We start from the raw sequence: 27,632 nt of genomic DNA, 5'->3' as shown, positions 1-27,632 counted from the left end.
ATGGAAACTTCTATCTTCAACTAGATAAAAAAATAAAAAGCAGGCAGAACTCTAATATTTACCAAAGAAAGTGCGGACTTTATACAACCCAGACGTGATGACTTTATTTATCAATTATCTATCTATTTATCATCTTTCTATTATCTATCAATTATCTATATATCTATTATCTATCTTATCTATAAAGCCAAAATAAATTCCTCGTCTTGAAGCCGTATCCAATCTTATAAAGTGCCGCCATTGGACAAGACCTCTAGATCCTGAGGATGGGACGCAGAAGTTTGGGGCGAGCTGCAGGATAAGGTTTCATTCACCCTGATGATACCGGCCCCATTTGTTCCTGTAAGAGTTTATACACGCACCTATAACCAATTAGTGAGTTATCTGCTGTTAACAAGGGCCACATTTGTTGCTGGGGTCCTAGGACCCCCTCAGAGCAGGCACACCCTGGCTCCATTGATTCTCTTTGGGGCCGCCGGAGTTCTGCGCTCTTCTACCGCCGGCAGTCTCATGGGGAATGAATGGAGGCCGATCACGTTCCCCTCTGCTCCATTCAAGCCCAATTCCCAGACCCCTGTTCTCGGGATTGCGGGGGGTCCGGGCAGTCAGTCCCCCAGCAAAATGTCAACCTTGCTGCTGTGACTATTGGAAAAATTATAGTTTTTTTTCTGGAATAATCTTTTAATTAATGTATAATGATATTTTTGTTGACCTTTCCAATATAATTTGTAAACTCTTCTCACTTGTCACAACCTCTGCTTGCTGTCGGAGAATAGAAATGTAGTAAAATTCTATCCAGAAGCTGAAAACGAAAAAAATGTTTTTTCTTCTGTTACATTGTAACACGTGACTGCAAAAGGGAAGAGACATAGGAACGTGGCCTAAAATCTGCCCCCATGTCATTCCCCGCCATGGCGGTCTACACCTGTGCTCCTGCCGAGTGACCATATCGCTGCCATGAGAACGCGACAAGGTCACCGCCAGCACGTGCTACACTGTGACGAAACCACAGCTTGTGTGCTCACGAGTCAAGGACTGATCTCCTATCACCTGCCCACATCCTCCGTTATCCACAGACCTCCTTCTCCTGCCTGCCGCACGCCTGATTAACCCTTCCCGGGTCACAATCACAAAGAACACATGGAATCTGCGCTATACTCCACTCACAGCCAAAGCTGCAGCAAAACCTTGCTTCTCAGCGCCGCCCCCTGCTGGTTCAGTGTCTGCACATTTTTCCATATAATCTCATGTATAAAATAAGAAGTGACAACGAGAAAAACCCCAGGGGGCTCCGAGCTGAGCTGCTATCCACTGATCGAGGGTCCCGAAAGCCAAAAGACCCCCTCTCCCTCCAGACTGGCAATCAATACCTGAGAGATGGTGTAAGTCTATAAAGTACTGAGAGCGACAGAAGACACAGACAGGAAGCGACGTGCCAGTCACCGTGAACGTGGCCTTAGTGACTCGCTGACGATGCTGGTTGCTAAGCAACAATTATTCCTGCACAAGATCCAGACGGAGACGTGATACAAAGTAACAACACAAATCTGACCAATAGCAACGGAGGATCGCCATCAGCTGCAGACACATATGTATATAATATATATATATATATATATATATATATATATATATATATACACTATAGGATCAGTAATGTATGTACACAGTGACTGCACCAGCAGAATAGCGAGTGCAGCTCTGGAGCATAATACAGGAGGTAACTCAGGATATGTAATGTATGTACACAGTGACTGCACCAGCAGAATAGTGAGTGCAGCTCTGGGGTATAATACAGGAGGTAACTCAGGATCAGTAATGTAATGTATGTACACAGTGACTGCACCAGCAGAATAGCGAGTGCAGCTCTGGAGCATAATACAGGATGTAACTCAGGATCAGTAATGTAATGTATGTACACAGTGACTGCACCAGCAGAATAGTGAGTGCAGCTCTGGAGTATAATACAGGATGTAACTCAGGATCAGTAATGTAATGTATGTACACAGTGACTGCACCAGCAGAATAGTGAGTGCAGCTCTGGAGCATAATACAGGATGTAACTCAGGATCAGTAATGTAATGTATGTACACAGTGACTGCACCAGCAGAATAGTGAGTGCAGCTCTGGGGTATAATACAGGATGTAACTCAGGATCAGTAATATAATGTGTGCACACAGTGACTGCACCAGCAGAATAGTGAGTGCAGCTCTGGAGCATAATACATGATGTAACTCAGGATCAGTAATGTAATGTATGTACACAGTGACTGCACCAGGAGAATAGTGAGTGCAGCTCTGGGGTATAATACAGGATGTAACTCAGGATCAGTAATGTAATGTATGTACACAGTGACTGCACCAGCAGAATAGTGAGTGCAGCTCTGGAGTATGATACAGGATGTAACTCAGGATCAGTAATGTAATGTATGTACACAGTGACTGCACCAGCAGAATAGTGAGTGCAGCTCTGGAGTATAATACAGGATGTAACTCAGGATCAGTAATGTAATGTATGTACACAGTGACTGCACCAGCAGAATAGTGAGTGCAGCTCTGGAGTATAATACAGGATGTAACTCAGGATCAGTAATGTAATGTATGTACACAGTGACTGCACCAGGAGAATAGTGAGTGCAGCTCTGGGGTATAATACAGGATGTAACTCAGGATCAGTAATGTAATGTATGTACACAGTGACTGCACCAGCAGAATAGTGAGTGCAGCTCTGGAGTATAATACAGGATGTAACTCAGGATCAGTAATGTAATGTATGTACACAGTGACTGCACCAGCAGAATAGCGAGTGCAGCTCTGGAGTATAATACAGGATGTAACTCAGGATCAGTAATGTAATGTATGTACACAGTGACTGCACCAGCAGAATAGCGAGTGCAGCTCTGGAGTATAATACAGGATGTAACTCAGGATCAGTAATGTAATGTATGTACACTGTGACTGCACCAGCAGAATAGCGAGTGCAGCTCTGGAGTATAATACAGGATGTAACTCAGGATCAGTAAAGTAATGTATGTACACAGTGACTGCACCAGCAGAATAGCGAGTGCAGCTCTGGAGTATAATACAGGATGTAACTCAGGATCAGTAATGTAATGTATGTACACAGTGACTGCACCAGCAGAATAGCGAGTGCAGCTCTGGAGTATAATACAGGATGTAACTCAGGATCAGTAATGTAATGTATGTACACAGTGACTGCACCAGCAGAATAGCGAGTGCAGCTCTGGAGTATAATACAGGATGTAACTCAAGATCAGTAATGTAATGTATGTACACAGTGACTGCACCAGCAGAATAGTGAGTGCAGCTCTGGAGTATAATACAGGATGTAACTCAGGATCAGTAATGTAATGTATGTACACAGTGACTGCACCAGCAGAATAGCGAGTGCAGCTCTGGAGTATAATACAGGATGTAACTCAGGATCAGTAATGTAATGTATGTACACAGTGACTGCACCAGCAGAATAGCGAGTGCAGCTCTGGAGTATAATACAGGATGTAACTCAGGATCAGTAATGTAATGTATGTACACTGTGACTGCACCAGCAGAATAGCGAGTGCAGCTCTGGAGTATAATACAGGATGTAACTCAGGATCAGTAAAGTAATGTATGTACACAGTGACTGCACCAGCAGAATAGCGAGTGCAGCTCTGGAGTATAATACAGGATGTAACTCAGGATCAGTAATGTAATGTATGTACACAGTGACTGCACCAGCAGAATAGCGAGTGCAGCTCTGGAGTATAATACAGGATGTAACTCAGGATCAGTAATGTAATGTATGTACACAGTGACTGCACCAGCAGAATAGCGAGTGCAGCTCTGGAGTATAATACAGGATGTAACTCAAGATCAGTAATGTAATGTATGTACACAGTGACTGCACCAGCAGAATAGTGAGTGCAGCTCTGGAGTATAATACATGATGTAACTCAGGATCAGTAATGTAATGTATGTACACAGTGACTGCACCAGGAGAATAGTGAGTGCAGCTCTGGGGTATAATACAGGATGTAACTCAGGATCAGTAATGTAATGTATGTACACAGTGACTGCACCAGCAGAATAGTGAGTGCAGCTCTGGGGTATAATACAGGATGTAACTCAGGATCAGTAATGTAATGTATGTACACAGTGACTGCACCAGCAGAATAGTGAGTGCAGCTCTGGAGTATAATACAGGATGTAACTCAGGATCAGTAATGTAATGTATGTACACAGTGACTGCACCAGCAGAATAGCGAGTGCAGCTCTGGAGTATAATACAGGATGTAACTCAGGATCAGTAATGTAATGTATGTACACAGTGACTGCACCAGCAGAATAGTGAGTGCAGCTCTGGAGTATAATACAGGATGTAACTCAGGATCAGTAATGTAATGTATGTACACAGTGACTGCACCAGCAGAATAGTGAGTGCAGCTCTGGAGTATAATACAGGATGTAACTCAGGATCAGTAATGTAATGTATGTACACAGTGACTGCACCAGCAGAATAGCGAGTGCAGCTCTGGAGTATAATACAGGATGTAACTCAGGATCAGTAATGTAATGTATGTACACAGTGACTGCACCAGCAGAATAGCGAGTGCAGCTCTGGGGTATAATACAGGATGTAACTCAAGATCAGTAATGTAATGTATGTACACAGTGACTGCACCAGCAGAATAGTGAGTGCAGCTCTGGGGTATAATGCAGGATGTAACTCAGGATCAGTAATGTAATGTATGTACACAGTGACTGCACCAGCAGAATAGTGAGTGCAGCTCTGGAGTATAATACAGGATGTAACTCAGGATCAGTAATGTAATGTATGTACACAGTGACTGCAGCAGCAGAATAGTGAGTGCAGCTCTGGAGTATAATACAGGATGTAACTCAGGATCAGTAATGTAATGTATGTACACAGTGACTGCACCAGCAGAATAGTGAGTGCAGCTCTGGAGTATAATACAGGATGTAACTCAAGATCAGTAATGTAATGTATGTACACAGTGACTGCACCAGCAGAATAGTGAGTGCAGCTCTGGAGTATAATACAGGATGTAACTCAGGATCAGTAATGTAATGTATGTACACAGTGACTGCACCAGCAGAATAGTGAGTGCAGCTCTGGAGTATAATACAGGATGTAACTCAGGATCAGTAATGTAATGTATGTACACAGTGACTGCACCAGCAGAATAGTGAGTGCAGCTCTGGGGTATAATGCAGGATGTAACTCAGGATCAGTAATGTAATGTATGTACACAGTGACTGCACCAGCAGAATAGTGAGTGTAGCTCTGGAGTATAATACAGGATGTAACTCAGGATCAGTAATGTAATGTATGTACACAGTGACTGCACCAGCAGAATAGTGAGTGCAGCTCTGGAGTATAATACAGGATGTAACTCAGGATCAGTAATGTAATGTATGTACACAGTGACTGCACCAGCAGAATAGCGAGTGCAGCTCTGGAGTATAATACAGGATGTAACTCAGGATCAGTAATGTAATGTATGTACACAGTGACTGCACCAGCAGAATAGCGAGTGCAGCTCTGGAGTATAATACAGGATGTAACTCAGGATCAGTAATGTAATGTATGTACACAGTGACTGCACCAGCAGAATAGCGAGTGCAGCTCTGGAGTATAATACAGGATGTAACTCAGGATCAGTAATGTAATGTATGTACACAGTGACTGCAGCAGCAGAATAGTGAGTGCAGCTCTGGAGTATAATACAGGATGTAACTCAGGATCAGTAATGTAATGTATGTACACAGTGACTGCACCAGCAGAATAGTGAGTGCAGCTCTGGGGTATAATACAGGATGTAAGTCAGGATCAGTAATGTAATGTATGTACACAGTGACTGCACCAGCAGAATAGTGAGTGCAGCTCTGGGGTATAATACAGGATGTATCTCAGGATCAGTAATGTAATGTATGTACACAGTGATTGCACCAGCAGAATAGTGAGTGCAGCTCTGGAGTATAATACAGGATGTAACTCAGGATCAGTAATGTAATGTAATGTACACAGTGACTGCACCAGCAGAATAGTGAGTGCAGCTCTGGGGTATAATACAGGATGGGATCAGTGATGGACGTATCCTTTAACATTACACAGATATCGCAGTGCTTCGGCCATGAGTGGTAGCAGCGTTTCTTACCTCTAGGAGGAGAGGACCCAGAGACTCCTTCTCTATGACTCCTCCGCTGCTGGACGAGATATCTGACTTCTGAACATCGTCATCGGCACCCGGCGCTTTCTCTGTAGGAAAAGAGTAAATATCAGATCAGGACATGCGGCTGCAGTGTCGGTACACCCCAATCCACAGCTATGGTCACATACAGTATATAGGTGTGTATATACTGTATATATATATATTCTTCCAATGCTGAAACTTTGTATGCTGTAATCAGAAGTTTGGGGGTTGCAGGTGACCAGACACCAAGTACCAGTAATCTAAAAATGACTAATTACATCTTTCAGCTGAGGGTTTGCTACAATTGTATCCAGTGCAAATTAAACATTTTTTTTTTTTTTTGCCTAATAGTTTGTTACAATGCATCTGTGACGGAGAAGTGTATCAAGGTGAAGTCCTAGAAGAATGCTCCCATTCACTGACAGTAAGCAGAGATCTTAAATGCTATGCACAAAAAGGAAAAAAAAGGGCATGAACCGCACCTCCAAAAATCATAAGTTGATCTAAAGCCGCTAGGCAAAAATTTATATAACTGAATATGAGGTTTTCAGTTTAACATTCTGATCAGACTGTATGAAGCCCACTGCCACGTCACGGCAAACCTCGTAGTGGGTCCTAACGCCCTAACGGAGCGGAGCCGTGCGGCGACCACCGCCACCGCGGCAATGCACCAGCAGAGATCTTAAATGGTTTATTAGATATTTATAAAACTTTTAAATGATAGAAATACACAGTAATCTGTCCAGTTCTGCAGCGATACATCCCCACATCAGGGCTGTGGGAAAGCTGGGTGACTGCTCGTCTATGAGCTCGGCACTCGCTTACATCTGATGGGAATTCATTTTCCCGTTTCAGGCGCTGCAGATTAGACAGTCGGTAAAAGATCCCTCCTCTCGGGTGAGGCAGAAGTGTCGGCGGCGCCCACAGACACAGCCACTTACAGTAATGGACTTAAATACTAAATTTCATTAGATGCCAATCTGGAAGTTTCTACCTTTTAAAAGCTCTCGCTGCAATACCCGGGAGACCCCCGCGGAATACATTACTGAGCGGGACTGGGGGGGCGCAGAGAGATCCACCGCCTCAAGATTAGCAACAGAAACGCCGCAATCAGGAATTAAAGGAGAACGGACCCAAATATCCATGAGTGACAGACACAGAGATAATAGACAGATAACAGATAATACATAGATGATAGATAGATGATAGATAGATGATAGATATATATATACTAGATGGCAGCCCGATTCTAAAGAATCGGGAGTCTAGAATCCATATATACTTTATTTATTCAAATCTAAGAATAATACAATTAATAAATAATAGTAAGAAAGAACAAAAAATGGCTGCACTCACCAGCTCTTGACAATTCTTGTTATTTAAGGTACAGTTACACAGGATCCATGAACATGCTTATGAGGGGAGTGATGAAAGACATCAGACAACAACTTTGCGTGTTGTGGCAAATGCCACAACAACGGTTCTTTGCTTAAGAACAATAATGTAAATAATAAATAATATGTATCAATAACTATGTATATTGGTATGTTCTTTCTTGGCACAAATTGCAGGAAGTAGTATTCTAGGCAATTATATATTAGATGGGCATTTCCTGAAGGAAATACATGGTGCTTGAACAGCGCTACCAGCTTTACAGCAGCACTTTTCACACACGGGACTGGGGGGCGCGCTTACTTTTGCACCCGGGGGCGCACTTACTTTTGCACCCGGGGGCGCACTTACTTTTGCACCCGGGGGCGCACTTACTTTTGGGGCCGCACTTACTTTTGGTGGGTGGGGCTCCTCGGCCTCCGATTTGGTTAGTGGGGCCCCTCGTCCTCCGATTTGGTGGGTGGGGACCCTCGGCCTCCGATTTGGTGGGCGGGGACCGGCCTCCGATTTGGTGGGCGGGGACCGGCCTCCGATTTGGTGGGCGGGGCTCCTCGGCCTCCGATTTGGTTAGTGGGGCCCCTCGTCCTCCGATTTGGTGGGTGGGGACCCTCGGCCTCCGATTTGGTGGGCGGGGACCGGCCTCCGATTTGGTGGGCGGGGACCCTCGGCCTCCGATTTGGTGGGCGGGGACCCTCGACCTCCGATTTGGTGGGCGGGGACCCTCGGCCTCCGCTTTGGTGGGCGGGGCCCCTCAGCCTCCGATTTGGTGGGCGGGGTCCCTCTGCCTCCGATTTGGTGGGCGGGGACCCTCGGCCTCCGCTTTGGTTGGCGGGGCCCCACGGCCTCCGATTTGGTGGGCGGGGTCCCTCTGCCTCCGCTTTGGTGGGCGGGGCCGCTCGGGCTTCGATTTGGTGGGCGGGGCTCCTCGGCCTCCGATTTGGTTGGTGGGGCCCCTCGGCCTCCGATTTGGTGGGCGGGGACCCTCGGCCTCCGATTTGGTGGGCGGGGCCCCTCGGCCTCCGATTTGGTGGGCGGGGCCCCTCGGCCTCCGATTTGGTGGGCGGGGCCCCTCGGCCTCCGATTTGGTGGGCGGGGACCCTCGGCCTCCGATTTGGTGGGCGGGGCCCCTCGGCCTCCAATGTGGTGGGCGGGGCCCCTCGGCCTCCGCTTTGGTGGGCGGGGCCGCTCGGCCTTCGATTTGGTGGGCAGGGCTCCTCGGCCTCCGATTTGGTTGGCGGGGCCCCTCGGCCTCCGATTTGGTTGGCGGGGCCCCTCAGCCTCCGATTTGGTGTGTGCTCTGCCTGGGGCCACTGTGCTCTGCCTGGGGCCCCATATGCTGCCTGGGGCCCCTGTGCTCTGCCTGGGGCCCCTGTGTTCTGCCTGGGGCCCCTGTGCTCTGCCTGGGGCCACTGTGCTCTGCCTGGGGCCCCATGTTCTGCCTGGGGCCACTGTGCTCTGCCTGGGGCCCCATAAGCTGCCTGGGGCCCCTGTGCTCTGCCTGGGACCACTGTGCTCTGCCTGGGGCCCCATATGCTGCCTGGGGCCACTGTGCTCTGCCTGGGGCCCCTGTGCTCTGCCTGGGGCCCCATATGCTGCCTGGGGCCCCTGTGCTCTGCCTGGGGCCCCATGTTCTGCCTGGGGCCCCTGTGCTCTGCCTGGGGCCACTGTGCTCTGCCTGGGGCCACTGTGCTCTGCCTGGGGCCCCATATGCTGCCTGGGGCCCCTGTGCTCTGCCTGGGGCCCCATATGCTGCCTGGGGCCCCTGTGCTCTGCCTGGGGCCCCATATGCTGCCTGGGGCCCCTGTGCTCTGCCTGGGGCCCCTGTGCTCTGCCTGGGGCCCCTGTGCTCTGCCTGGGGCCCCTGTGCTCTGCCTGGGGCCCCATGTTCTGCCTGGGGCCCCTGTGCTCTGCCTGGGGCCACTGTGCTCTGCCTGGGGCCCCATATGCTGCCTGGGGCCCCATATGCTGCCTGGGGCCCCTGTGCTCTGCCTGGGGCCACTGTGCTCTGCCTGGGGCCCCATAGGCTGCCTGGGGCCCCTGTGCTCTGCCTGGGACCACTGTGCTCTGCCTGGGGCCCCATATGCTGCCTGGGGCCCCTGTGCTCTGCCTGGGGCCACTGTGCTCTGCCTGGGGCCCCATAGGCTGCCTGGGGCCCCTGTGCTCTGCCTGGGACCACTGTGCTCTGCCTGGGGCCCCATATGCTGCCTGGGGCCCCTGTGCTCTGCCTGGGGCCCCATATGCTGCCTGGGGCCCCTGTGCTCTGCCTGGGGCCCCATATGCTGCCTGGGGCCACTGTGCTGTGCCTGGGGCCCCATATGCTGCCTGGGGCCCCATATGCTGCCTGGGGCCCCTGTGCTCTGCCTGGGTGTAGGACACTGGTGACGTCACTTATCTCCGGACATTACCTCCGGACATTAGCTCCGGACATTAGCTCCGGACATTAGCTCCGGACAAAGCCACGGAAGTTGGCACAAATTGCAGGAAGTAGTATTCTAGGCAATTATATATTAGATAATAGATAGATAACAGATAGATAATAGATATAGATAGATAATAAATTATAGATAGATAAATTGATAGATAATAGATAGATAGATAATAGATAATGGATAAATTGATAGCTAATATACAGATAGATAATAGATAGACACACTGGGGATATTTTACAAGTTTTCCCACCTACAAAGTAATGGAGAGGTCTGTAATTTCTATCGTAGGTGCACTTCACCTGTGAGAGACAGAATCTAAAAATAAAAGCCAGGAAATCACATTGTCTGATTTTTACTTAACTAATTTGTATTTTATTACATGAAATAAGTATTTGATACAATAGAAAAACAGAACTTAATATTTGGTAGAAACCTTTGTTTGCAATCACAGAGGTCAGACCTTTCCTGTAGATCTTGACCAGGTTTGCACACACTGCAGCAGGGATTTTGGCCCCCTCCTCCATACAGATCTTCTCCAGATCTTTCAGGTTTCGGGGCTGTCGCTGTGCAACACTGAGTTTCAGCTGCCTCCAGAGGTTTACTATTGGGTTCAGGTCTGGAGACCGGCTAGGCCACTCTAGGACCTTGAAAGGCTTCTTAGAGAGCCGCTCCTTAATTTCCCTGGCTCTGTGTTTTGGGTCATTGTCATGCTGGAAGCCACGATCCATCTTCAATGCTCTTCCTGAGGAAAGGAGGTCTTTGGCCAAAATCCGGCGCTACATGACCCCATCCATCCTCCCTTCAATACGGTGCACTCATCCTGTCCCCTTTACAGATGCTTCCCCCACCATGCTTCATGGTTTGGATGGTATTCTTGGGGTTGTACTCATCCATCTTCTTTCCCCAAACACAGCGAGTGGAGTTGATACTAAAAAGTTCTATTTTGGTCTCATCTGACCCCATGACCTTCTCCCATGACTCCTTGTGATCATCCAGATGGTCATTGGTGAACTTCATACAGGCCTGGACATGTGCAGGTGTGAGTAGGAGGACCTTTCGTGTCCTGCAGGACTTTTATCTATGACGGTGTAGTGTGTTACTAATGGTAATGTTTGAGACTGTGGTCCCAGCTCTCTTTAGGTCATTGACCAGGTCCTCCCGCGTAGTTCTGGGCTCATTCCTGACATTTCTCAGAATCATCCTTACCCCACAAGGTGAGATCTTACATGGAGCCTCAGACCGAGGAAGATTGACAGTCATCTTGTGTTTCTTCCATTCTCTAATAATTGCGCCAACATTGTTGCCTTCTCACCAAGCTGCTTACCTATTGTCTTGTAGCCCATCCCAGCCTTGTCTACAATTTTGTCCCCGGTGTCCTTAGACAGCTCTTTGGTCTTGGCCATGGTGGAGAGGTTGGAGTGTGATTGAGTGTGTGGACAGGTGTCTTTTATACAGGTAACGAGATCAGACAGGTGCAATTAATACAGGTAATGAATGGAGAGTAGGAAGCTTCTTACAGAAAAACTAACAGGTCTGTGAGAGCCAGAATTCTTGCTGGTTGGTCGGTGATCAAATCCTTATTTAATGCAAATAAATGCAAATTAATTATGTAAAAATCCTACAATGTGATTTTCTGGATTTTATTTTTACATTCTGTCTCTGACAGGTGAAGTGTACCTACGATAATAATTACAGACCTCTCCATTGTTTGTAGGTGGGAAAACTGGAAGAATGGGCAGAGTATCAAATATGGGGATGAGGGTTGGGGGGCACCCAGGGTGGGGTACAGATATTCCATATTATACGGCGGAGTCTTAGATATAGCAGAGCTGAGATGTCTTTGTGTCGTTGGGGGTCTCGTGTTATCGGGGGTTTTTCTCTGGCCACTTTTCCGTGTCTGGACATTTGATATTGGGATATTACGCGTTATTCCTCTTTTTCTCCGCGCGTATACAATGATAAGTCGCAGCCTCGACCACACCGCTCCCTTCATCCACTTATGGGGCGAGATCGGTGTGAAATCACCCACAGTCGCACCAACATTTTGATAACAGAAAACTGATGCAAAATCCCTGAAATCTGCCCCCAATGTCAGATCCCCTCATATCACGGTGCACAAAGGAATCAGAAGCGCAATGTCAGCTCTGCTACATGCCGGTAATGAACGGTGCAGCGAGGCTGCCGTCTCCGGTACGTGTCCGCCCAGGCGGGAGCGGGGTGCCGCGTTCTGTCGCTGGCACACGGGGGATGATGAGGGTAGCCATCCTGATCCGTGTACCTCGTGGATTGTGCCGCCACGTGAAGCAGCTGGTGAGAATGCCGCCGTCGGCTGAGGCCTGGGACGTGCCAGAACATTACATAACCCGGCAGCGTGCGGCGAGCTGGGTGCCAAGACCCTGCGGAGGGCGGGAGTGTTGTGACACATCAGGGTGGTCTGGAGGAAGACGAGCCGTGATTGTAGGGAAGAGGAAGGAATGGCGGAAGCTCAGGAAATCCTGCTGCGGCTGGCTATTTTGGGACAGGCCGACGGTTTATTTCAGTGTTGAGGGGGACGGGCAGCGCCAAGAGGCTCATAGACAACACATACAGCGGGCACCATGCCGGGCTAAAGCCTGGGCATAAAGGAGAGGGGGCTCCACAGCAAACACTACTGGGGGCAAGTATGTCACAAGACTGATCATACACCCAGTGCCCCCCAAACACACTGTACCCCTGAGGTCTAGGATCTAGAGACCCCCCGCCCACTATCCTGTGCCCGCTCTCTGTGGACGTAGTGCACATTTGGCCTCCACCGTTCTCAGGTTACCACCATAATCATTATGGGTGAGGAGGGCGCAGGAGTGGTCCGCTCGCCCCACTATGCTGTGCCCGAGCTCTACGCCCCCGGAATGAGCCGAGTGCCCATCTGCTCTATGGACCCAGAGACTGAGGTGCCCCATGATGAAAGCAGAGAGTGGGAAGCCTGCCAATATGGGGTCACGGGAAACACATGCTTCATAAAGAGGTTCTGCAGCAGCCAGGGAGTTTATTACAAATCAAATAAGGGACTCACAAGTCACCTGTTACTTGTAATACGGTTATAATGGACAGAAGAATGAATGGTATACAGAGGTGACAAATAGATAGATGATAGATAATAGGTATATAATAGATAGATAATAGATAGATGATAGATAATAGATAGATAGATGATAGATAGATGATAATAGATAGATAATAGATAGATAGATAGATAGATGATAATAGATAGATAGATAATAGATAGATGATAGATAGATAGATAGATAGATAATAGATGATAGCTAATAGATAGATGAGAGATAGAAGATAGATCATAGATAGATGATAGATAGATAATAGATAGATGATAGATAGATGATAGATAATAGAGCAAAGATAGATGATAGATAATAGATAATAGATCGATAATAGATGGTAGCTAATAGATGATAGATAGATGATAGATAGATGATAGATCATAGATAGATGATAGATAGCTAATAGATAGATAGATGATAATAGATAATAGACAGATGATAGATAGATAGATAATAGATAGATGATAGATAGATAGATAGATAGATACGGTAGATAGATAATAGATAGATGATAGATAGCTAATAGATAGATAATAGATAGATAGATGATAATAGATAATAGACAGAGGATAGATAATAGATAATAGATGATAGATAATAGTTAATAGATAGATAATAGATAGAAGATAGATAATAGATAGATGATAGATAATAGATCGATAATAGATAGATAATAGATGATAGCTAATAGATAGATGATAGATAGATGATAGATAGAAGATAGATGATAGATAGATAATAGATAGATAGATGATAGATAATAGATAGATAATAGATGATAATAGATAGATGATAGATAATAGATAGATAATAGATGATAATAGATAGATGATAGATAGATGATAGATAATAGATGATAGATAGATAATAGATTGATAATAGATAGATACATAATAGATAGATAATAGATAAATAATAGATTGATATTAGATATATAATAGATAGGAGCAGACTCATTGGTCGCTCCCCGTTCTCCGCAGCCAATCACAGCTCTCGCTCACATGCTGTATAGATACAGTATGAGCAGCAGCCGGAGGGGATACAGAGAAGGGACGGTTCATCTGAGGACAATGCGGTGTCACCGGTGGGGGGATGGGGTCCAGGCAGGAGCGGTGGTACCTCAGCACCCGGCCGCCGCTCTCATCCTATTTGCATCATTTACAAACATCTGGCGTCTGATTCCGCAGATGGGCTCTATAGATATTCTCATATTCCAACATGGACGATCCTAGATTATCAGATAAATGGATCAGTGTCCGGGACAATGAAATCTATAAATTATTGGATGACGGGGTTAATGAAGTTTAGTGTGAAGGGTTAACTTCCATTTGTGTGGAAATACTACTTTTATTCTAGCAAAAGTGACAAATTAATAATACTACATCCGAGGCAGGTGAGGATGGGATCCTGATGTTCATTTAGGACTTGTTCTATTAGAATTTTCTTTTGTGCAATTCTAATAATCAGGCATCATTCTAGTATAATGGATGTCACTGAGCGCAGCATAGGAAGATCATAGATAGATCGATAATAAATAGAGAATAGATAGTGATAGACCGGTCATTGGCTACAGCAGAACAAAGTGAAGGTCCTGGAGTGGCCATCTCAGTCTCCTGACCTCAGTATCATTGAGCCACTCTGGGGAAATCTCAAGCGCGCAGATCATGTTAGACAGCCCAGGAATTTACAGGAACTGGAGGCTTTTTGCCTAGAAGAGTGGGCAGCTTTACCATCCGAGAAAATAAAGAACCTCATCCACAACTACCACAAAAGACTTCAAGCTGTCATTGATGTTAGAGGGGGCAATACACAGTATTAAGGAATGGGGTGTGTGACCTTTAGAGCAGGGTCATTTGGATGTTTTGGGTTGTCATTATGATTTAAAAAGAGAAAACAAAGTAGTCTGACAATAAATGGCTTCACCCAACCACTAACCATGAGTGGAGAAAAAGTTTTGGTGTTATCATTCATATTCTCTGAAAAAAGGCCAAGAAAGCAAAAATTCTGCCGGGGTATGAAAACTTTTGAGCACAACTGTAGATAATAGATAGATCTAGATATAGATAGATAGTTAATAGATAGATAAGAAATAGATAGTGTCATGACTCTGTTGTCGGTGTCTCGAGACCATGGACTCCTTCCCTGTCCCTAATGCTAGGGGTGCCCTAGCTCGCCCTGTTCCCTGGATTACTTCTGAAGAAGCCCTCAGATTGTACCCTTCCCCCACCCAGGGATGAGGGGAGTAGTAGTGTACCGTAATACACCAACCAGACTAACAAGTTAATGCAAACAGGGGTAACGAAAAATACCAATTGTACAAATATACTCACACATAACAACAGAGGAATGCACCAGGGAGTGGAGGATGGGGAAAAACCAAAGTAAGAGACGAAAGGGAATTATCACAAACTCTAAACCAAGCAACAATCACAGATAAGTCCACCAAACGCCTTCTCCAATACCAACCAACAACAACCTCCAGCCATGCAGCATAAGCTAGCTCTGACAATGAGTGCTAGCCAGGGCCCAGATTATGAGATGGGTGTAGCTAACAGTGAGCACCTGAGAGCCTTAATGCAGGAAATCTTCAAGGAGCTCTCAACTGAGCAGATTAAGCCCTGCACTGCTAAAAGAAATGTACACAGTTTAATATGAAGGTGAAGTGCTTCTAAATAGTGCAGGAGTAGGAGAAATCAGACGCTGTGGTCTTCTAGCTCCTCTCTGTCGTGGTAAACCCATGACAGATATATAGCTAATAGAATTATTAATAGTAAATCCTCAGACCTCCATGAAGATCTTTCATATTCCCATTTTCATTGACGATAAGACCATTAGATACAGAATTTTCCATTCTGCGTGGCTTCCGTACAGTTGAGCCCCTTCTCGTCCATCTAATAATCTGGAGTAATCTGGAAGATTTTGAGTTACACAAGTTTTCCCAAAACTTTTGAAACTTCCCTTTAGAGACAATGTAGCAAGATCTGCCAGTAGGTGCCATCCTGCACTCCCTGCGCCGCTCGTCCGTCCTGCGCCACTCATCCATCATCACTCGCTTGTCCATTCTCGGCCGCTAGTCCATCCTGGGCCGCTTGTCCATAATCGGTCGCTCATCCATTCTCGGCCGCTAGTCCATCCTGGGCCGCTTGTCCATCATCGGTCGCTCGTTCATTCTCGGCCGCTCGTCCATGATCGCTCGCTCGTCCATTCTCAGCTGCTCGTCCATCATCGGTTGCTCGTCCATCCTGGGCCGCTTGTCCATGATCGGTCACTCGTCCATTCTTGGCCGATTGTCCATCATCGGTCGCTCGTTCATTCTCGGTCGCTCGTCCATCCTGGGCCGCTCGTCCATCATCGGTCGCTCGTCCATTCTCGGCCGCTCGTCCATTCTCGGCCGCTTGCCCATCATCGGTCGCTCGTCCATCCTGTGCCGCTTGTCCATCCTTTGCCGGTTGTTCACTCTGCACCGCTCGTCCATCCTTTGCCCCTTGTCCATCCTGCGCCACTTGCACATCCTTTGCTGGTTGTTTATTCTGCGCCGCTCTTCCATCCTTTTGCCGCTTGTCCATTCTACACCGCTCATCCATCCTGGGCCGCTTGTCTATCCTTTGCCGCTTGTATATTCTGCAATGATCGTCCATCCTGCGCTGCTCGTCCATCCTGCGCCGCTCATTTATCCTGTACCGCTCGTCCATTCTTCGCCACTCTTCCATCCTTTGCCACTTGTCCATTCTGCGCCGCTCGTCCGTCTCTGACCGGTTTAAAGGCGCCGACCCCGTGTGCAGATGGGCTAATCACCATCGATAGCGGCTGCTGGCGTGAAACGACTGTTTAACCTTAATGAGCTTTTCCATTTCCAGAAAAGAAAACACGGAGCGGAGGGAGCACGGCCCCGCAGAGAGCAAACGCGCAGCAATTAGCAATTAGCACACCTAGGGAGCCCCGCGCCAGAGGAGGCTGGTAATGCAATAGCCCAGGTTGGGTTACATCATGCCGAGCGATCGGGGAGGCTAATTAAAGGGGGTGGTACAAAGTAGGGCACAGATGCTGGATCTTGAGCTAAATAAATCACTGATTCTTTTCATTCTGAGCCGCGCGGACGACTCTCCTTTCATGCAGCATTAATTAAACAGTCCAAAAAGCAAATGTTAACCTGGCACCGCGCCAACCTGGGGGGGCACACAATGGCATCAATACCAGCCTATTGTACAAAAGTATTATGCCGTAAATGGGACTCCGCAGCCATTGTGCAGTCTTGCAGTTTGCCTATGGGGGGACCTATGGGGCGCGACCTGCTTTCATTGAGGAGACTCAGTCTTGCAGGCAATGCTTCATGGGAAAATATGCAAATGAGCTCCCCGAAAAAGCCGGAAAACGGTCTCTGCAGTGCCACCTGCAGACTTTTTTTCCCTTCCGGACTGGCGCTCCTTCGCTGCTTGAGGGATAGGAGGCAAGTCATGTCAGAATTGGTCTTGGTTTGCAAAATAGAGCTTTTTTTTTCTTTTGCAAGAACAGCGCCGCCCCTGCCTGCAGGACGTATATGGTACTGCTGGTCAGCTGCATTTACTTAATTGGAGCATAGCTGCAATACCAGATATGGCCAGGGACAGGTGTGGCGCTGTTTGTCCTTTTTTATATTTATTTTAAGACTTATTTGGAAGAGTAAACATCAGTCACTGCCCAGTTTTATAACAGAGCCCCAATGGCATGTTGTGGGTGTGACGCAGCTAGGGATGAGTTCATGCACATTACTTCTGACACTGCAGTCACAATCCTGCAGCCTGGAAACAGTCAGCATGCATGCCAACCACCAGATAGCTCTTCTACACTTTCCAGAATGCAGCTGTCTGTGCAGACACTGAAGCAGCAGGGGTTGCTGACAGATTTCAGCTCTGAAGCTGCAGATAAGGCTGCTCTGGATCACTAGCGCAGGTCTCTGGGGCGGCCGGCTGCCGTCGGTTCAGCTTTCTCGCCGATGTTACACGGTTCTCCGCTTTCAGTCTAGAGTTACAGATTTGCATGCAGGTGTTTTTGGCATTTGGTCCAGTCGAGGGGACACCCAATGCCCCTCAATGCCTGGACATAAATATTGCCCACCAGTGAATTTGGTGGTGAAAGCAATAAAAAGATCCACCTACCTGCCTCCATATCAGTTTTGCAATAGGGTGAAAACTTTCACAACTTTTACAACTCTTTTTATTGCTTCTACCGTTTTGTGTATACAGCTCCCATGCAAACCTATGTCTCTCCATGTTCACATACTAGGGGTTGCCCACTATTAGAAAACCTTGGCTCTTTTCTTCCAGACACAGCGCCACCTCTGTTCATAAAAGTGCACAAAGCTGCAATGCCGCATACCACCAGTGGGCAGGGGTGGCGCTGTTTTTGTGACCAATATTTTTCTAACCGCTTTAAAGACAATACTCATTATTCTTCACGCTTCAGAAGACCAGGATGCTGGTTTATCAGCCGTTCCGAATTACGGGACCAGACTTATATGGAAACTTCCAGCTTATGTTCTAAAGGTCAGTTTATAGCAGATTAGCAGGACTTCTAAACCATCAGGGGGAGATTAATACTGAAAGGTCAGTCCTGCGCCCCACGATACAACATTGCTCTCTAATCATAATCACATGACCTAATTTATACTACGCATCCCCGGGCCACTTAAAGGGGCACTCCACTTTCATTGCAAAAGCATTCTAGTGGTCACAGATTCTTATAGACAGAGACAATACAAAATGGATGTCTATGTACACGGCCTGTAAAAAGAACCAGTACCTTCCGAGGGTCTACAGAGAACTTAGATCCAAAAAGGGCAAGTCAGAGACTAAATGGCGGAAAGCAATGTGGGATACATTGGAAGCACTTGACCTTCAATTTTCTTGCAGGGAAAATTCCAGAATCTACCGGTCAATTTAGCCCCGCTTACTAATATTCACAGTGCTGCGGAGGAACTATAGGGGATGCTGGCCAATAATATTTGCTGCTCAGGGGTGGAACTATGAGGGATAATGTCAGTGACCAATAATACTTGCTGCTCAGGGGTGGAACTATGAGGGATAATGGCAGTGACCAATAATTGCTGCTCGGGGGTGGAGCTATGAGGGATGCTGGCAATGACCAATAATATTTGCTGCTTGGGGGTGGAACTATGAGGTATGTTGGCAATGACCAATAATATTTGCTGCTCGGGGGTGGAACTATGAAGGATGCTGGCAGTGACCAATAAAATTTGCTGCTCATGGGAGGAACTATGAGGGATGCTGGCAATGACCAATAATTGCTGCTCGGGGGTGGAGCTATGAGGGATGCTGGCAATGATCAATAATATTTGCTGCTTGGGGGTGGAACTATGAGGGATGCTGGCAATGACCAATAATAATTGCTGCTCGGGGGTGGAGCTATGAGGGATGCTGGCAGTGACCAATAATATTTGCTGTTCGTGGTGGAACTATGAGGGATGTTGGCAATGACCAATAATTGCTGCTCGGAGGTGGAGCTATGAGGGATGCTGGAAATGATCAATAATATTTGCTGCTTGGGGGTGGAACTATGAGGGATGCTGGCAATGACCAATAATAATTGCTGCTCGGGGGTGGAGCTATGAGGGATGCTGGCAATGACCAATAATAATTGCTGCTCGGGGGTGGAGCTATGAGGGATGCTGGCAATGACCAATAATATTTGCTGTTCGTGGTGGAACTATGAGGGATGTTGGCAATGACCAATAATTGCTGCTCGGAGGTGGAGCTATGAGGGATGCTGGCAATGACCAATAATAATTGCTGCTCAGGGTGGAACTATGAGGGATGCTGGCAATGAGCACTAAAAATGTGCTGCTCAGGGGAGGAACTATAAGGGATGCCAGCCAAAACCAATTATATTTGCTGGTCGGGGGGGAACTATAGGGCCCGGACCACTAATATTTGCTGCATATGGAAGCAGGATTATACAGGATGCCAACATGCCCTCTAATATCTTATGCTCAGGGGTGGTACCATAGTGGGTGCTTACACCACCCAGTAATATTTGCTGCACAGGGGAGGAACTATAGGGGTAACATTCAGACTCAGCACCAAAAATATTTCTATGTATTGAAAAAAATAATATGTGGGGGCACGTTACAGTGTATACTGCGACCCAGGGGCTACGTGTTAGGACTCTGATGGGTGCTTGCTATATCCAAGCTCCTGTCATCTGCTCCCAGAATAAGAATACATAGGAGCGCAGGTGTCACGTATGTAACCCAATAGACAGCGTGGAAAATCACATTGCGTTTTTAGAGCAGATATACTGTATAATTTACGGCTGTGAGCTGGCGGCATGCCCAGGATCCTGTAACACGGGAAGCAGCGAGCCACCATCCCAAATTCCTGTCCCCCCCGAGTCCCTTATAGTCCTGCCGCTAAAGAATCAAAAAGACTGATATTCCAGAGGACCCTCCCATCACTGCCCCACCCCTGGTCCTGACACCGTAACAGATTATTAACCGGATGACAATGGTGGCTGGAAATGTGAGAGATGGCGCTCTACTAATGAATAGTGTCAGGAACCACAAAGAAAGTGCTCAGGAGTTGTCACTGCCCTTCCCCTACTGAGATTTTGGATCCACCAAGACTAGAAGTTTATGGTATCGAATATCAGAGCTCACCAGACAGAATGTAATAATGTGCCTGCAACAAGAGCTGCATGCTGCTTTGAAAGTAGAATTGAGGCCCTCTCCCACCTGGGGCCCCTGTGTGCCTAACCCCTGGACCGTACCAAGTAATGCCGGTGATAGCTATTCACCAAGATTAGGTAGCCAAGAGTCTCTGATGGTTCTCAGACACCAAACATCTCCAGAACCTAAGATTTTCAGCTGGATTGAAAGAGGATTCTCTGATATTTATTGGTGAGGTGACCTAAAGATACTCATACACTGGAGCACTAATATTTGCTGCTCAGGGGAGGAAGTATAGAAGGATGCTGGTACCACTCACTAATATTTGCTGCTCAGGGGAGGAACTATAGAAGGATGCTGGTACCACTCACTAATATTTGCTGCTCAGGGGAGGAACTATAGAAGGATGCTGGCACCACCCACTAATATTTAATGCTCAGGGGAGGAACTATAGAAGGATGCTGGCACCACCCACTAATATTTAATGCTCAGGGGAGGAACTACAGAAGGATGCTGGCACCACCCACTAATATTTAATGCTCAGGGGAGGAACTATAGAAGGATGCTGGCACCACCCACTAATATTTGCTGCTCAGGGGAGGAACTACAGAAGGATGCTGGCACCACCCACTAATATTTGCTGCTCAGGGAAGGAACTACAGAAGGATGCTGGCACCACCCACTAATATTTAATGCTCAGGGGAGGAACTACAGAAGGATGCTGGCACCACCCACTAATATTTGCTGCTCAGGGAAGGAACTACAGAAGGATGCTGGCACCACCCACTAATATGTAATGCTCAGGGAAGGAACTACAGAAGGATGCTGGCACCACCCACTAATATTTAATGCTCAGGGGAGGAACTATAGAAGGATGCTGGCACCACCCACTAATATTTAATGCTCAGGGGAGGAACTATAGAAGGATGCTGGCACCACCCACTAATATTTGCTGCTCAGGGGAGGAACTATAGAAGGATGCTGGAACCACCCACTAATATTTGCTGATTAAGGGGGAGCTATAGAGGGATGCTGGCACCATCCACTAATATTGGATGCTCAGGGGAATAACTATGAGAAATTATGGCACTGCCAATTAACAGTTGCTGATTAAGAGAGGAACTATAGAAGTATGCTGGCACTGTCCACTAAAATTTTCTGCTCAGGGGAGGAACTATTAGGAATTATGGCACAGCCCACTAATATTTGCTGTTCAAGGGAGGAACTATAGAAGGATACAGGCACAATCCAGTAATATTGGATGCTCAGGGGAGAAACTCTAGAAGAATGCTGGTGCCACCTACTAAAATTTCCTGTTCAGGGGAATAACTAAAAGGAATTCTGGCACCACCCACTAACATTTACTGCTCAAGGGTCGGAATTATAGAGTTCCAACCATTAATATTTTCTGTTTAGGGGACAAACTATAGGGGATGACAGCACTCCCAACTAACATTGCATGCTAATGCGAGGGACAATAGGGGATGCTGATACTGTTCGCTAATGTTTACAGCTCAGGGTATACTGGCACTGCCCACTAATATTCACTGCCATCCTCACCATCAGGAAAACAGTTTAGATAGGTCAGATGTTCCTCATAGGGTACATTGTGAGATAAGTGGCACCACGGGTATCCAGAAACGCTAATATCCCCTTTACCTACATGTAGTCGGATCTCTGCTAAAAAAAATAATCAATATTTTCAGTTCTGATATAAGACTATAAGCATTGCATAATTAGTTTTATGCAATTTCTTGACCGTATAATTTACTGCTTTTTGTAAAGTTTATGAATCATCCTGCTCCTGTTATTCAGCCCTTATGCCTTGATAAACAGCACCCCCCACTCTATGATGGCCCCACAAAGTCCTCCGCACAGTATGATGGACCCAGAACTCCCCATACAGTATCATAGCCCCACAAAGTCCTCCGCACAGTATGATGGATCCCAGAACTCCCCACACTGTATGATGCCCCCACAAAGTTCTCCGCACAGTATGATGGACCCCAGAACTCCCCACACTGTATGATGCCCCCACAAAGTCCTCCGCACAGTATGATGGACCCCAGAACTCCCCACACTGTATGATGCCTGTTATGATCCCTAGTGGCTGAGGATCACAAATAGACCAGCAAGTGATTAAACTAAGGACGAGCTCTAGGGAGATGGTAACTGGACTGATCGCAAATCTGAACCTATACAACACAACTAGAGGTAGCCGGTGAACGTGCCTAAAAAAATTCCTAGACGTCTCGAGCCAGCCTCAGGAACTAGCTACCCCTAAAGAGAAAGAAGGACCTCGCTTGCCTCCAGAGAAATAATCCCCAAAGATATAGAAGCCCCCAACAAATATTAACGGTGAAGTAAGAAGAAGGCACATACATAGGGATGAAATCAGATTCAGCAAAAGAGGCCCACTGTTGTGGATTCTGTTTGTGGGCTCCCTCTGGTGGTTGCTGCTGGTACTGGGTGACTTTGGTGGGTTGCGGCCTTTGGTTTCCACCTGTCCATCAGAGGCTGGGTGTTTCCTATTTTACCTGGCCTTTCTGTCATTCCCTTGCCGGCTATCAATGTATTCAGATGTGCTCTGTTTGGTTCCTGCCTACCTGCTCCCAGATCTTTCAGGATAAGCTAAGTGCTGATTTTCAGTTGTTTGGTTTTTTGTCCAGCTTGCTTATTATGTCTCTATGCTAGCTGGTAGCTCTAGTGGACTGAGGTTCTCCCCATGTGCCATGAGTTGGCACATGGGTTCTTGTAATCTCAGGATGGTATTTTTGATTAGGGTTTTTTTGCTGACCGCTCAGTCCCCTTTTGTATCTTTCTGCTTTCTAGTTTACAGCGGGCCTCAATTTGCTAAAGCTATATATATCATCTCTATGTGTGTGCCTTCCTCTCATTTCACCGTCAATACATGTGAGGGGGCAACTATATCTTTTGGGGTTCATTCCTCTGGAGGCAAGTGAGGTCTTATTTTCTCTGCAGTACTAGTTAGCTCTTAGGCTGGTGCGTGGCGTCTAGAACCAACGTAGGCACGCTCCCTGGCTATCTCTAGTTGCGTTTGTCAGGCGTAGGGCAGCGGTCAGCCCAGGTTCCATCACCCTAGAGCTCGTCCGTTATTTATTTGTACTTTGTTTGTCCTGTGCTATCCCTAGCCATTGGGGATTCATGACAGTATAGCCGGCCCACAAAGTGTTAATATTTTGGGCTGAAGCAGGAGAAATTGAAGTGTTTAAGGGAAATTTTTTTTTTTTTTTCCTTCAGAGTTTTGCTGCCTAGCCCTTAATTGCTGTCTAGCTGCTTCTTACCTCCTCTTAACCCTTGAATGGCTCTGATCTTAGCTGTTTAACATGGATGTCCAGAGTTTGGCTTCCAGCCTGAGTAATCTCGCGGCAAAAGTTCAAAACATACAGGATTTTGTTGTTCACACTCCCATGTCTGAACCTAGAATTCCTATTCCAGAGTTCTTTTCTGGAGATAGATCTACCTTCCTGAATTTCAGGAACAATTGTAAATTGTTTCTTTCTTTAAAATCTCGCTCCTCTGGAGACCCTGCTCAACAGGTCAAGATTGTAATATCTTTCCTGCGGGGCGACCCTCAGAATTGGGCATTTGCATTGGCACCAGGGGATCCTGCATTGCTCAGTGTGAATGCGTTTTTTCTGGCATTGGGATTGCTCTATGAGGAACCTAACCTGGAGATTCAGGCTGAAAAGGCTTTATTAGCCCTCTCTCAGGGGCATGATGAAGCGGAAATATATTGTCAAAAATTTCGGAAATGGTCGGTGCTTACTCAGTGGAATGAGTGCGCCCTGGCTGCAAACTTCAGAAATGGTCTTTCTGAGGCCATTAAGGATATTATGGTGGGGTTCCCTACGCCTACAGGTCTGAATGAGTCTATGGCTATGGCCATTCAGATTGATCGGCGTTTACGGGAGCGCAAACCCGTGCACCAGTTGGCGGTGTCTTCTGAACAGGCACCTGAGACTATGCAATGTGATAGAATTCAGTCCAGAAGTGAACGGCAAAATTATAGGCGGAAAAATGGATTGTGTTTTTATTGTGGTGATTCAGCTCATGTTATATCAGCATGCTCTAAACGCACAAAAAGGGTTGATAAATCTTTTGCCATTGGTACTCTGCAGCCTAAGTTCATTTTGTCTGTGACTCTGATTTTTTCACTGTCTTCCATTTCCGTCGATGCCTATGTGGATTCGGGCGCTGCCCTGAGTCTTATGGATTGGTCATTTGCTAAACGCTGCGGTTTTAGTCTGGAGCCTCTGGAAGTTCCTATTCCTCTGAAGGGAATTGACTCTACACCATTGGCTATGAATAAACCGCAGTACTGGACACAAGTGACCATGCGCATGACTCCCGTTCATCAGGAGGTGATTCGCTTCCTTGTACTGTATAATTTACATGATGTACTAGTGCTTGGTCTGCCATGGTTACAAACTCATAATCCTGTCCTGGACTGGAAAACAATGTCTGTGTTAAGCTGGGGATGTCAGGGGGTTCATGATCATGCACCTCCGATTTCAATCGCTTCATCTACTCCTTCTGAGATCCCTGAGTTTTTGTCTGACTATCGGGATGTTTTTGAGGAGCCTAAGCTCAATTCGCTCCCTCCTCATAGAGAGTGTGACTGTGCTATAGAATTGATTCCTGGCAGTAAGTTCCCTAAGGGTCGTTTATTTAATCTGTCACTGCCAGAGCATACTGCTATGCGGAATTATATTAAGGAGTCCTTGGAAAAGGGACATATTCGTCCATCTTCGTCCCCTCTGGGAGCAGGTTTTTTTTTTCGTGGCAAAAAAAGATGGTTCCCTGAGGCCTTGTATAGATTATCGCCTTCTGAATAAGATTACAGTCAAATATCAGTATCCACTGCCATTATTGACTGACTTGTTTGCTCGCATTAAGGGGGCTAGGTGGTTCACTAAGATAGATCTTCACGGTGCGTATAATCTGGTGCGGATAAAACAGGGTGATGAGTGGAAAACCGCATTTAATACGCCTGAGGGCCATTTTGAGTATTTGGTAATGCCTTTTGGACTCTCCAATGCTCCGTCAGTCTTTCAGTCCTTTATGCACAATATTTTCCGTGAATATCTGGATAAGTTTATGATTGTGTATTTGGATGATATTTTGGTGTTTTCTGATGACTGGGAGTCTCATGTTCTACAGGTCAGGAAGGTGTTTCAGGTTCTGCGGGCCAATTCTCTGTTTGTGAAGGGCTCAAAGTGTCTCTTCGGAGTCCAGAAGATTTCTTTTTTGGGGTACATTTTTTCTCCTTCTACTATTGAGATGGATCCCGTCAAGGTTCAGGCTATTTGTGACTGGACACAACCTACATCTGTTAAGAGCCTTCAGAAGTTCTTGGGGTTTGCTAATTTTTATCGTCGGTTCATTGCTAATTTTTCCAGTATTGTTAAACCTTTGACTGATTTGACTAAAAAGGGTGCTGATGTTGCTGATTGGTCTCCTGCGGCTGTGGAGGCCTTTCAGGAACTTAAGCGCCGGTTTTCTTCTGCTCCTGTGTTGTGTCAACCAGATGTTTCACTTCCTTTTCAGGTTGAGGTTGATGCTTCCGAGATTGGAGCGGGGGCGGTTTTGTCGCAGAGAAGTTCTAATGGCTCGGTGATGAAGCCATGTGCATTCTTCTCTAGAAAATTCTCGCCCGCCGAGCGCAATTATGCTGTGGGTAATCGGGAGCTTTTGGCCATGAAGTGGGCATTTGAGGAGTGGCGTCATTGGCTTGAGGGTGCTAAACATCGTGTGGTGGTCTTGACTGATCACAAGAATCTCATTTACCTTGAGTCTGCCAGGCGTTTGAATCCTAGACAGGCTCGTTGGTCGTTGTTTTTTTCTTGTTTCAATTTCGTGGTTTCATACCTGCCAGGTTCAAAGAATGTAAAGGCAGATGCTCTTTCCAGGAGTTTTGTGCCTGACTCTCCTGGAGACTCTGGGCCTTCTGGTATCCTTAGGGATGGGGTAATATTGTCCGCCGTATCCCCAGACTTGCGACGTGCATTGCAGTAGTTTCAGGTGGATAAACCGGATCGTTGTCCACCAGAAAGACTGTTTGTCCCGGATGATTGGACCAGTAGAGTCATCTCCGAGGTCCATTCTTCTGTGTTGGCTGGTCATCCTGGAATATTTGGTACTAGAGACTTGGTGGCCAGGTCTTTTTGGTGGCCTTCCTTGTCTAGGGATGTGCGTACCTTTGTGCAGTCTTGTGAAGTGTGTGCTCGAGCTAAGCCTTGCTGTTCTCGGGCCAGTGGGTTGTTGTTATCCTTGACCATCCCGAAGAGGCCTTGGACGCACATTTCCATGGATTTTATTTCTGATCTCCCGGTTTCACAGAAAATGTCCGTTATCTGGGTTGTGTGTGACCGCTTTTCTAAGATGGTTCATTTGGTGCCCTTGCCTAAGTTGCCCTCCTCCTCTGAGTTGGTCCCGTTATTTTTTCAGAACGTGGTTCGTTTGCATGGGATTCCGGAGAATATCGTTTCTGACAGGGGATCCCAGTTTGTGTCTAGATTTTGGCGGACGTTTTGTGCCAAGATGGGCATTGATTTGTCTTTTTCGTCTGCATTCCATCCTCAGACGAATGGCCAGACGGAGCGAACTAATCAGACCTTGGAAACTTATTTGAGGTGTTTTGTTTCTGCTGATCAAGATGACTGGGTTGCTTTTTTGCCACTGGCCGAATTTGCTCTTAATAATCGGGCTAGTTCTGCCACGTTGGTCTCTCCTTTTTTTTGTAATTCGGGGTTTCATCCTCGTTTTTCCTCTGGTCAGGTGGAGTCTTCGGATTGTCCTGGAGTGGACGTGG

At 46.8% G+C, this 27,632-nt stretch overlaps 1 protein-coding gene across 7 annotated transcripts in view; it reads right to left on the bottom strand.

Moving 5' to 3' along the window:
- NCOA1 (nuclear receptor coactivator 1) overlaps nucleotides 1-27,632 on the bottom strand; it is a 313,199-nt gene that overhangs the window by 66,951 nt on the left and 218,616 nt on the right. For all 7 annotated transcript variants that reach the window (XM_077291759.1, XM_077291758.1, XM_077291761.1 and 4 more), the window contains exon 4: nucleotides 6,183-6,283. In XM_077291759.1, coding sequence (XP_077147874.1) covers nucleotides 6,183-6,283 — 101 coding nt within the window. The remainder of the gene's footprint in view (nucleotides 1-6,182; nucleotides 6,284-27,632) is intronic.

This window comes from Ranitomeya variabilis, chromosome 2 (assembly GCF_051348905.1).
Source record: "Ranitomeya variabilis isolate aRanVar5 chromosome 2, aRanVar5.hap1, whole genome shotgun sequence".
Lineage (NCBI taxonomy): Eukaryota > Metazoa > Chordata > Amphibia > Anura > Dendrobatidae > Ranitomeya > Ranitomeya variabilis.
Note: the sequence above shows the minus strand (reverse complement) of the source record. Positions and strands in the feature narration are given on the sequence as shown.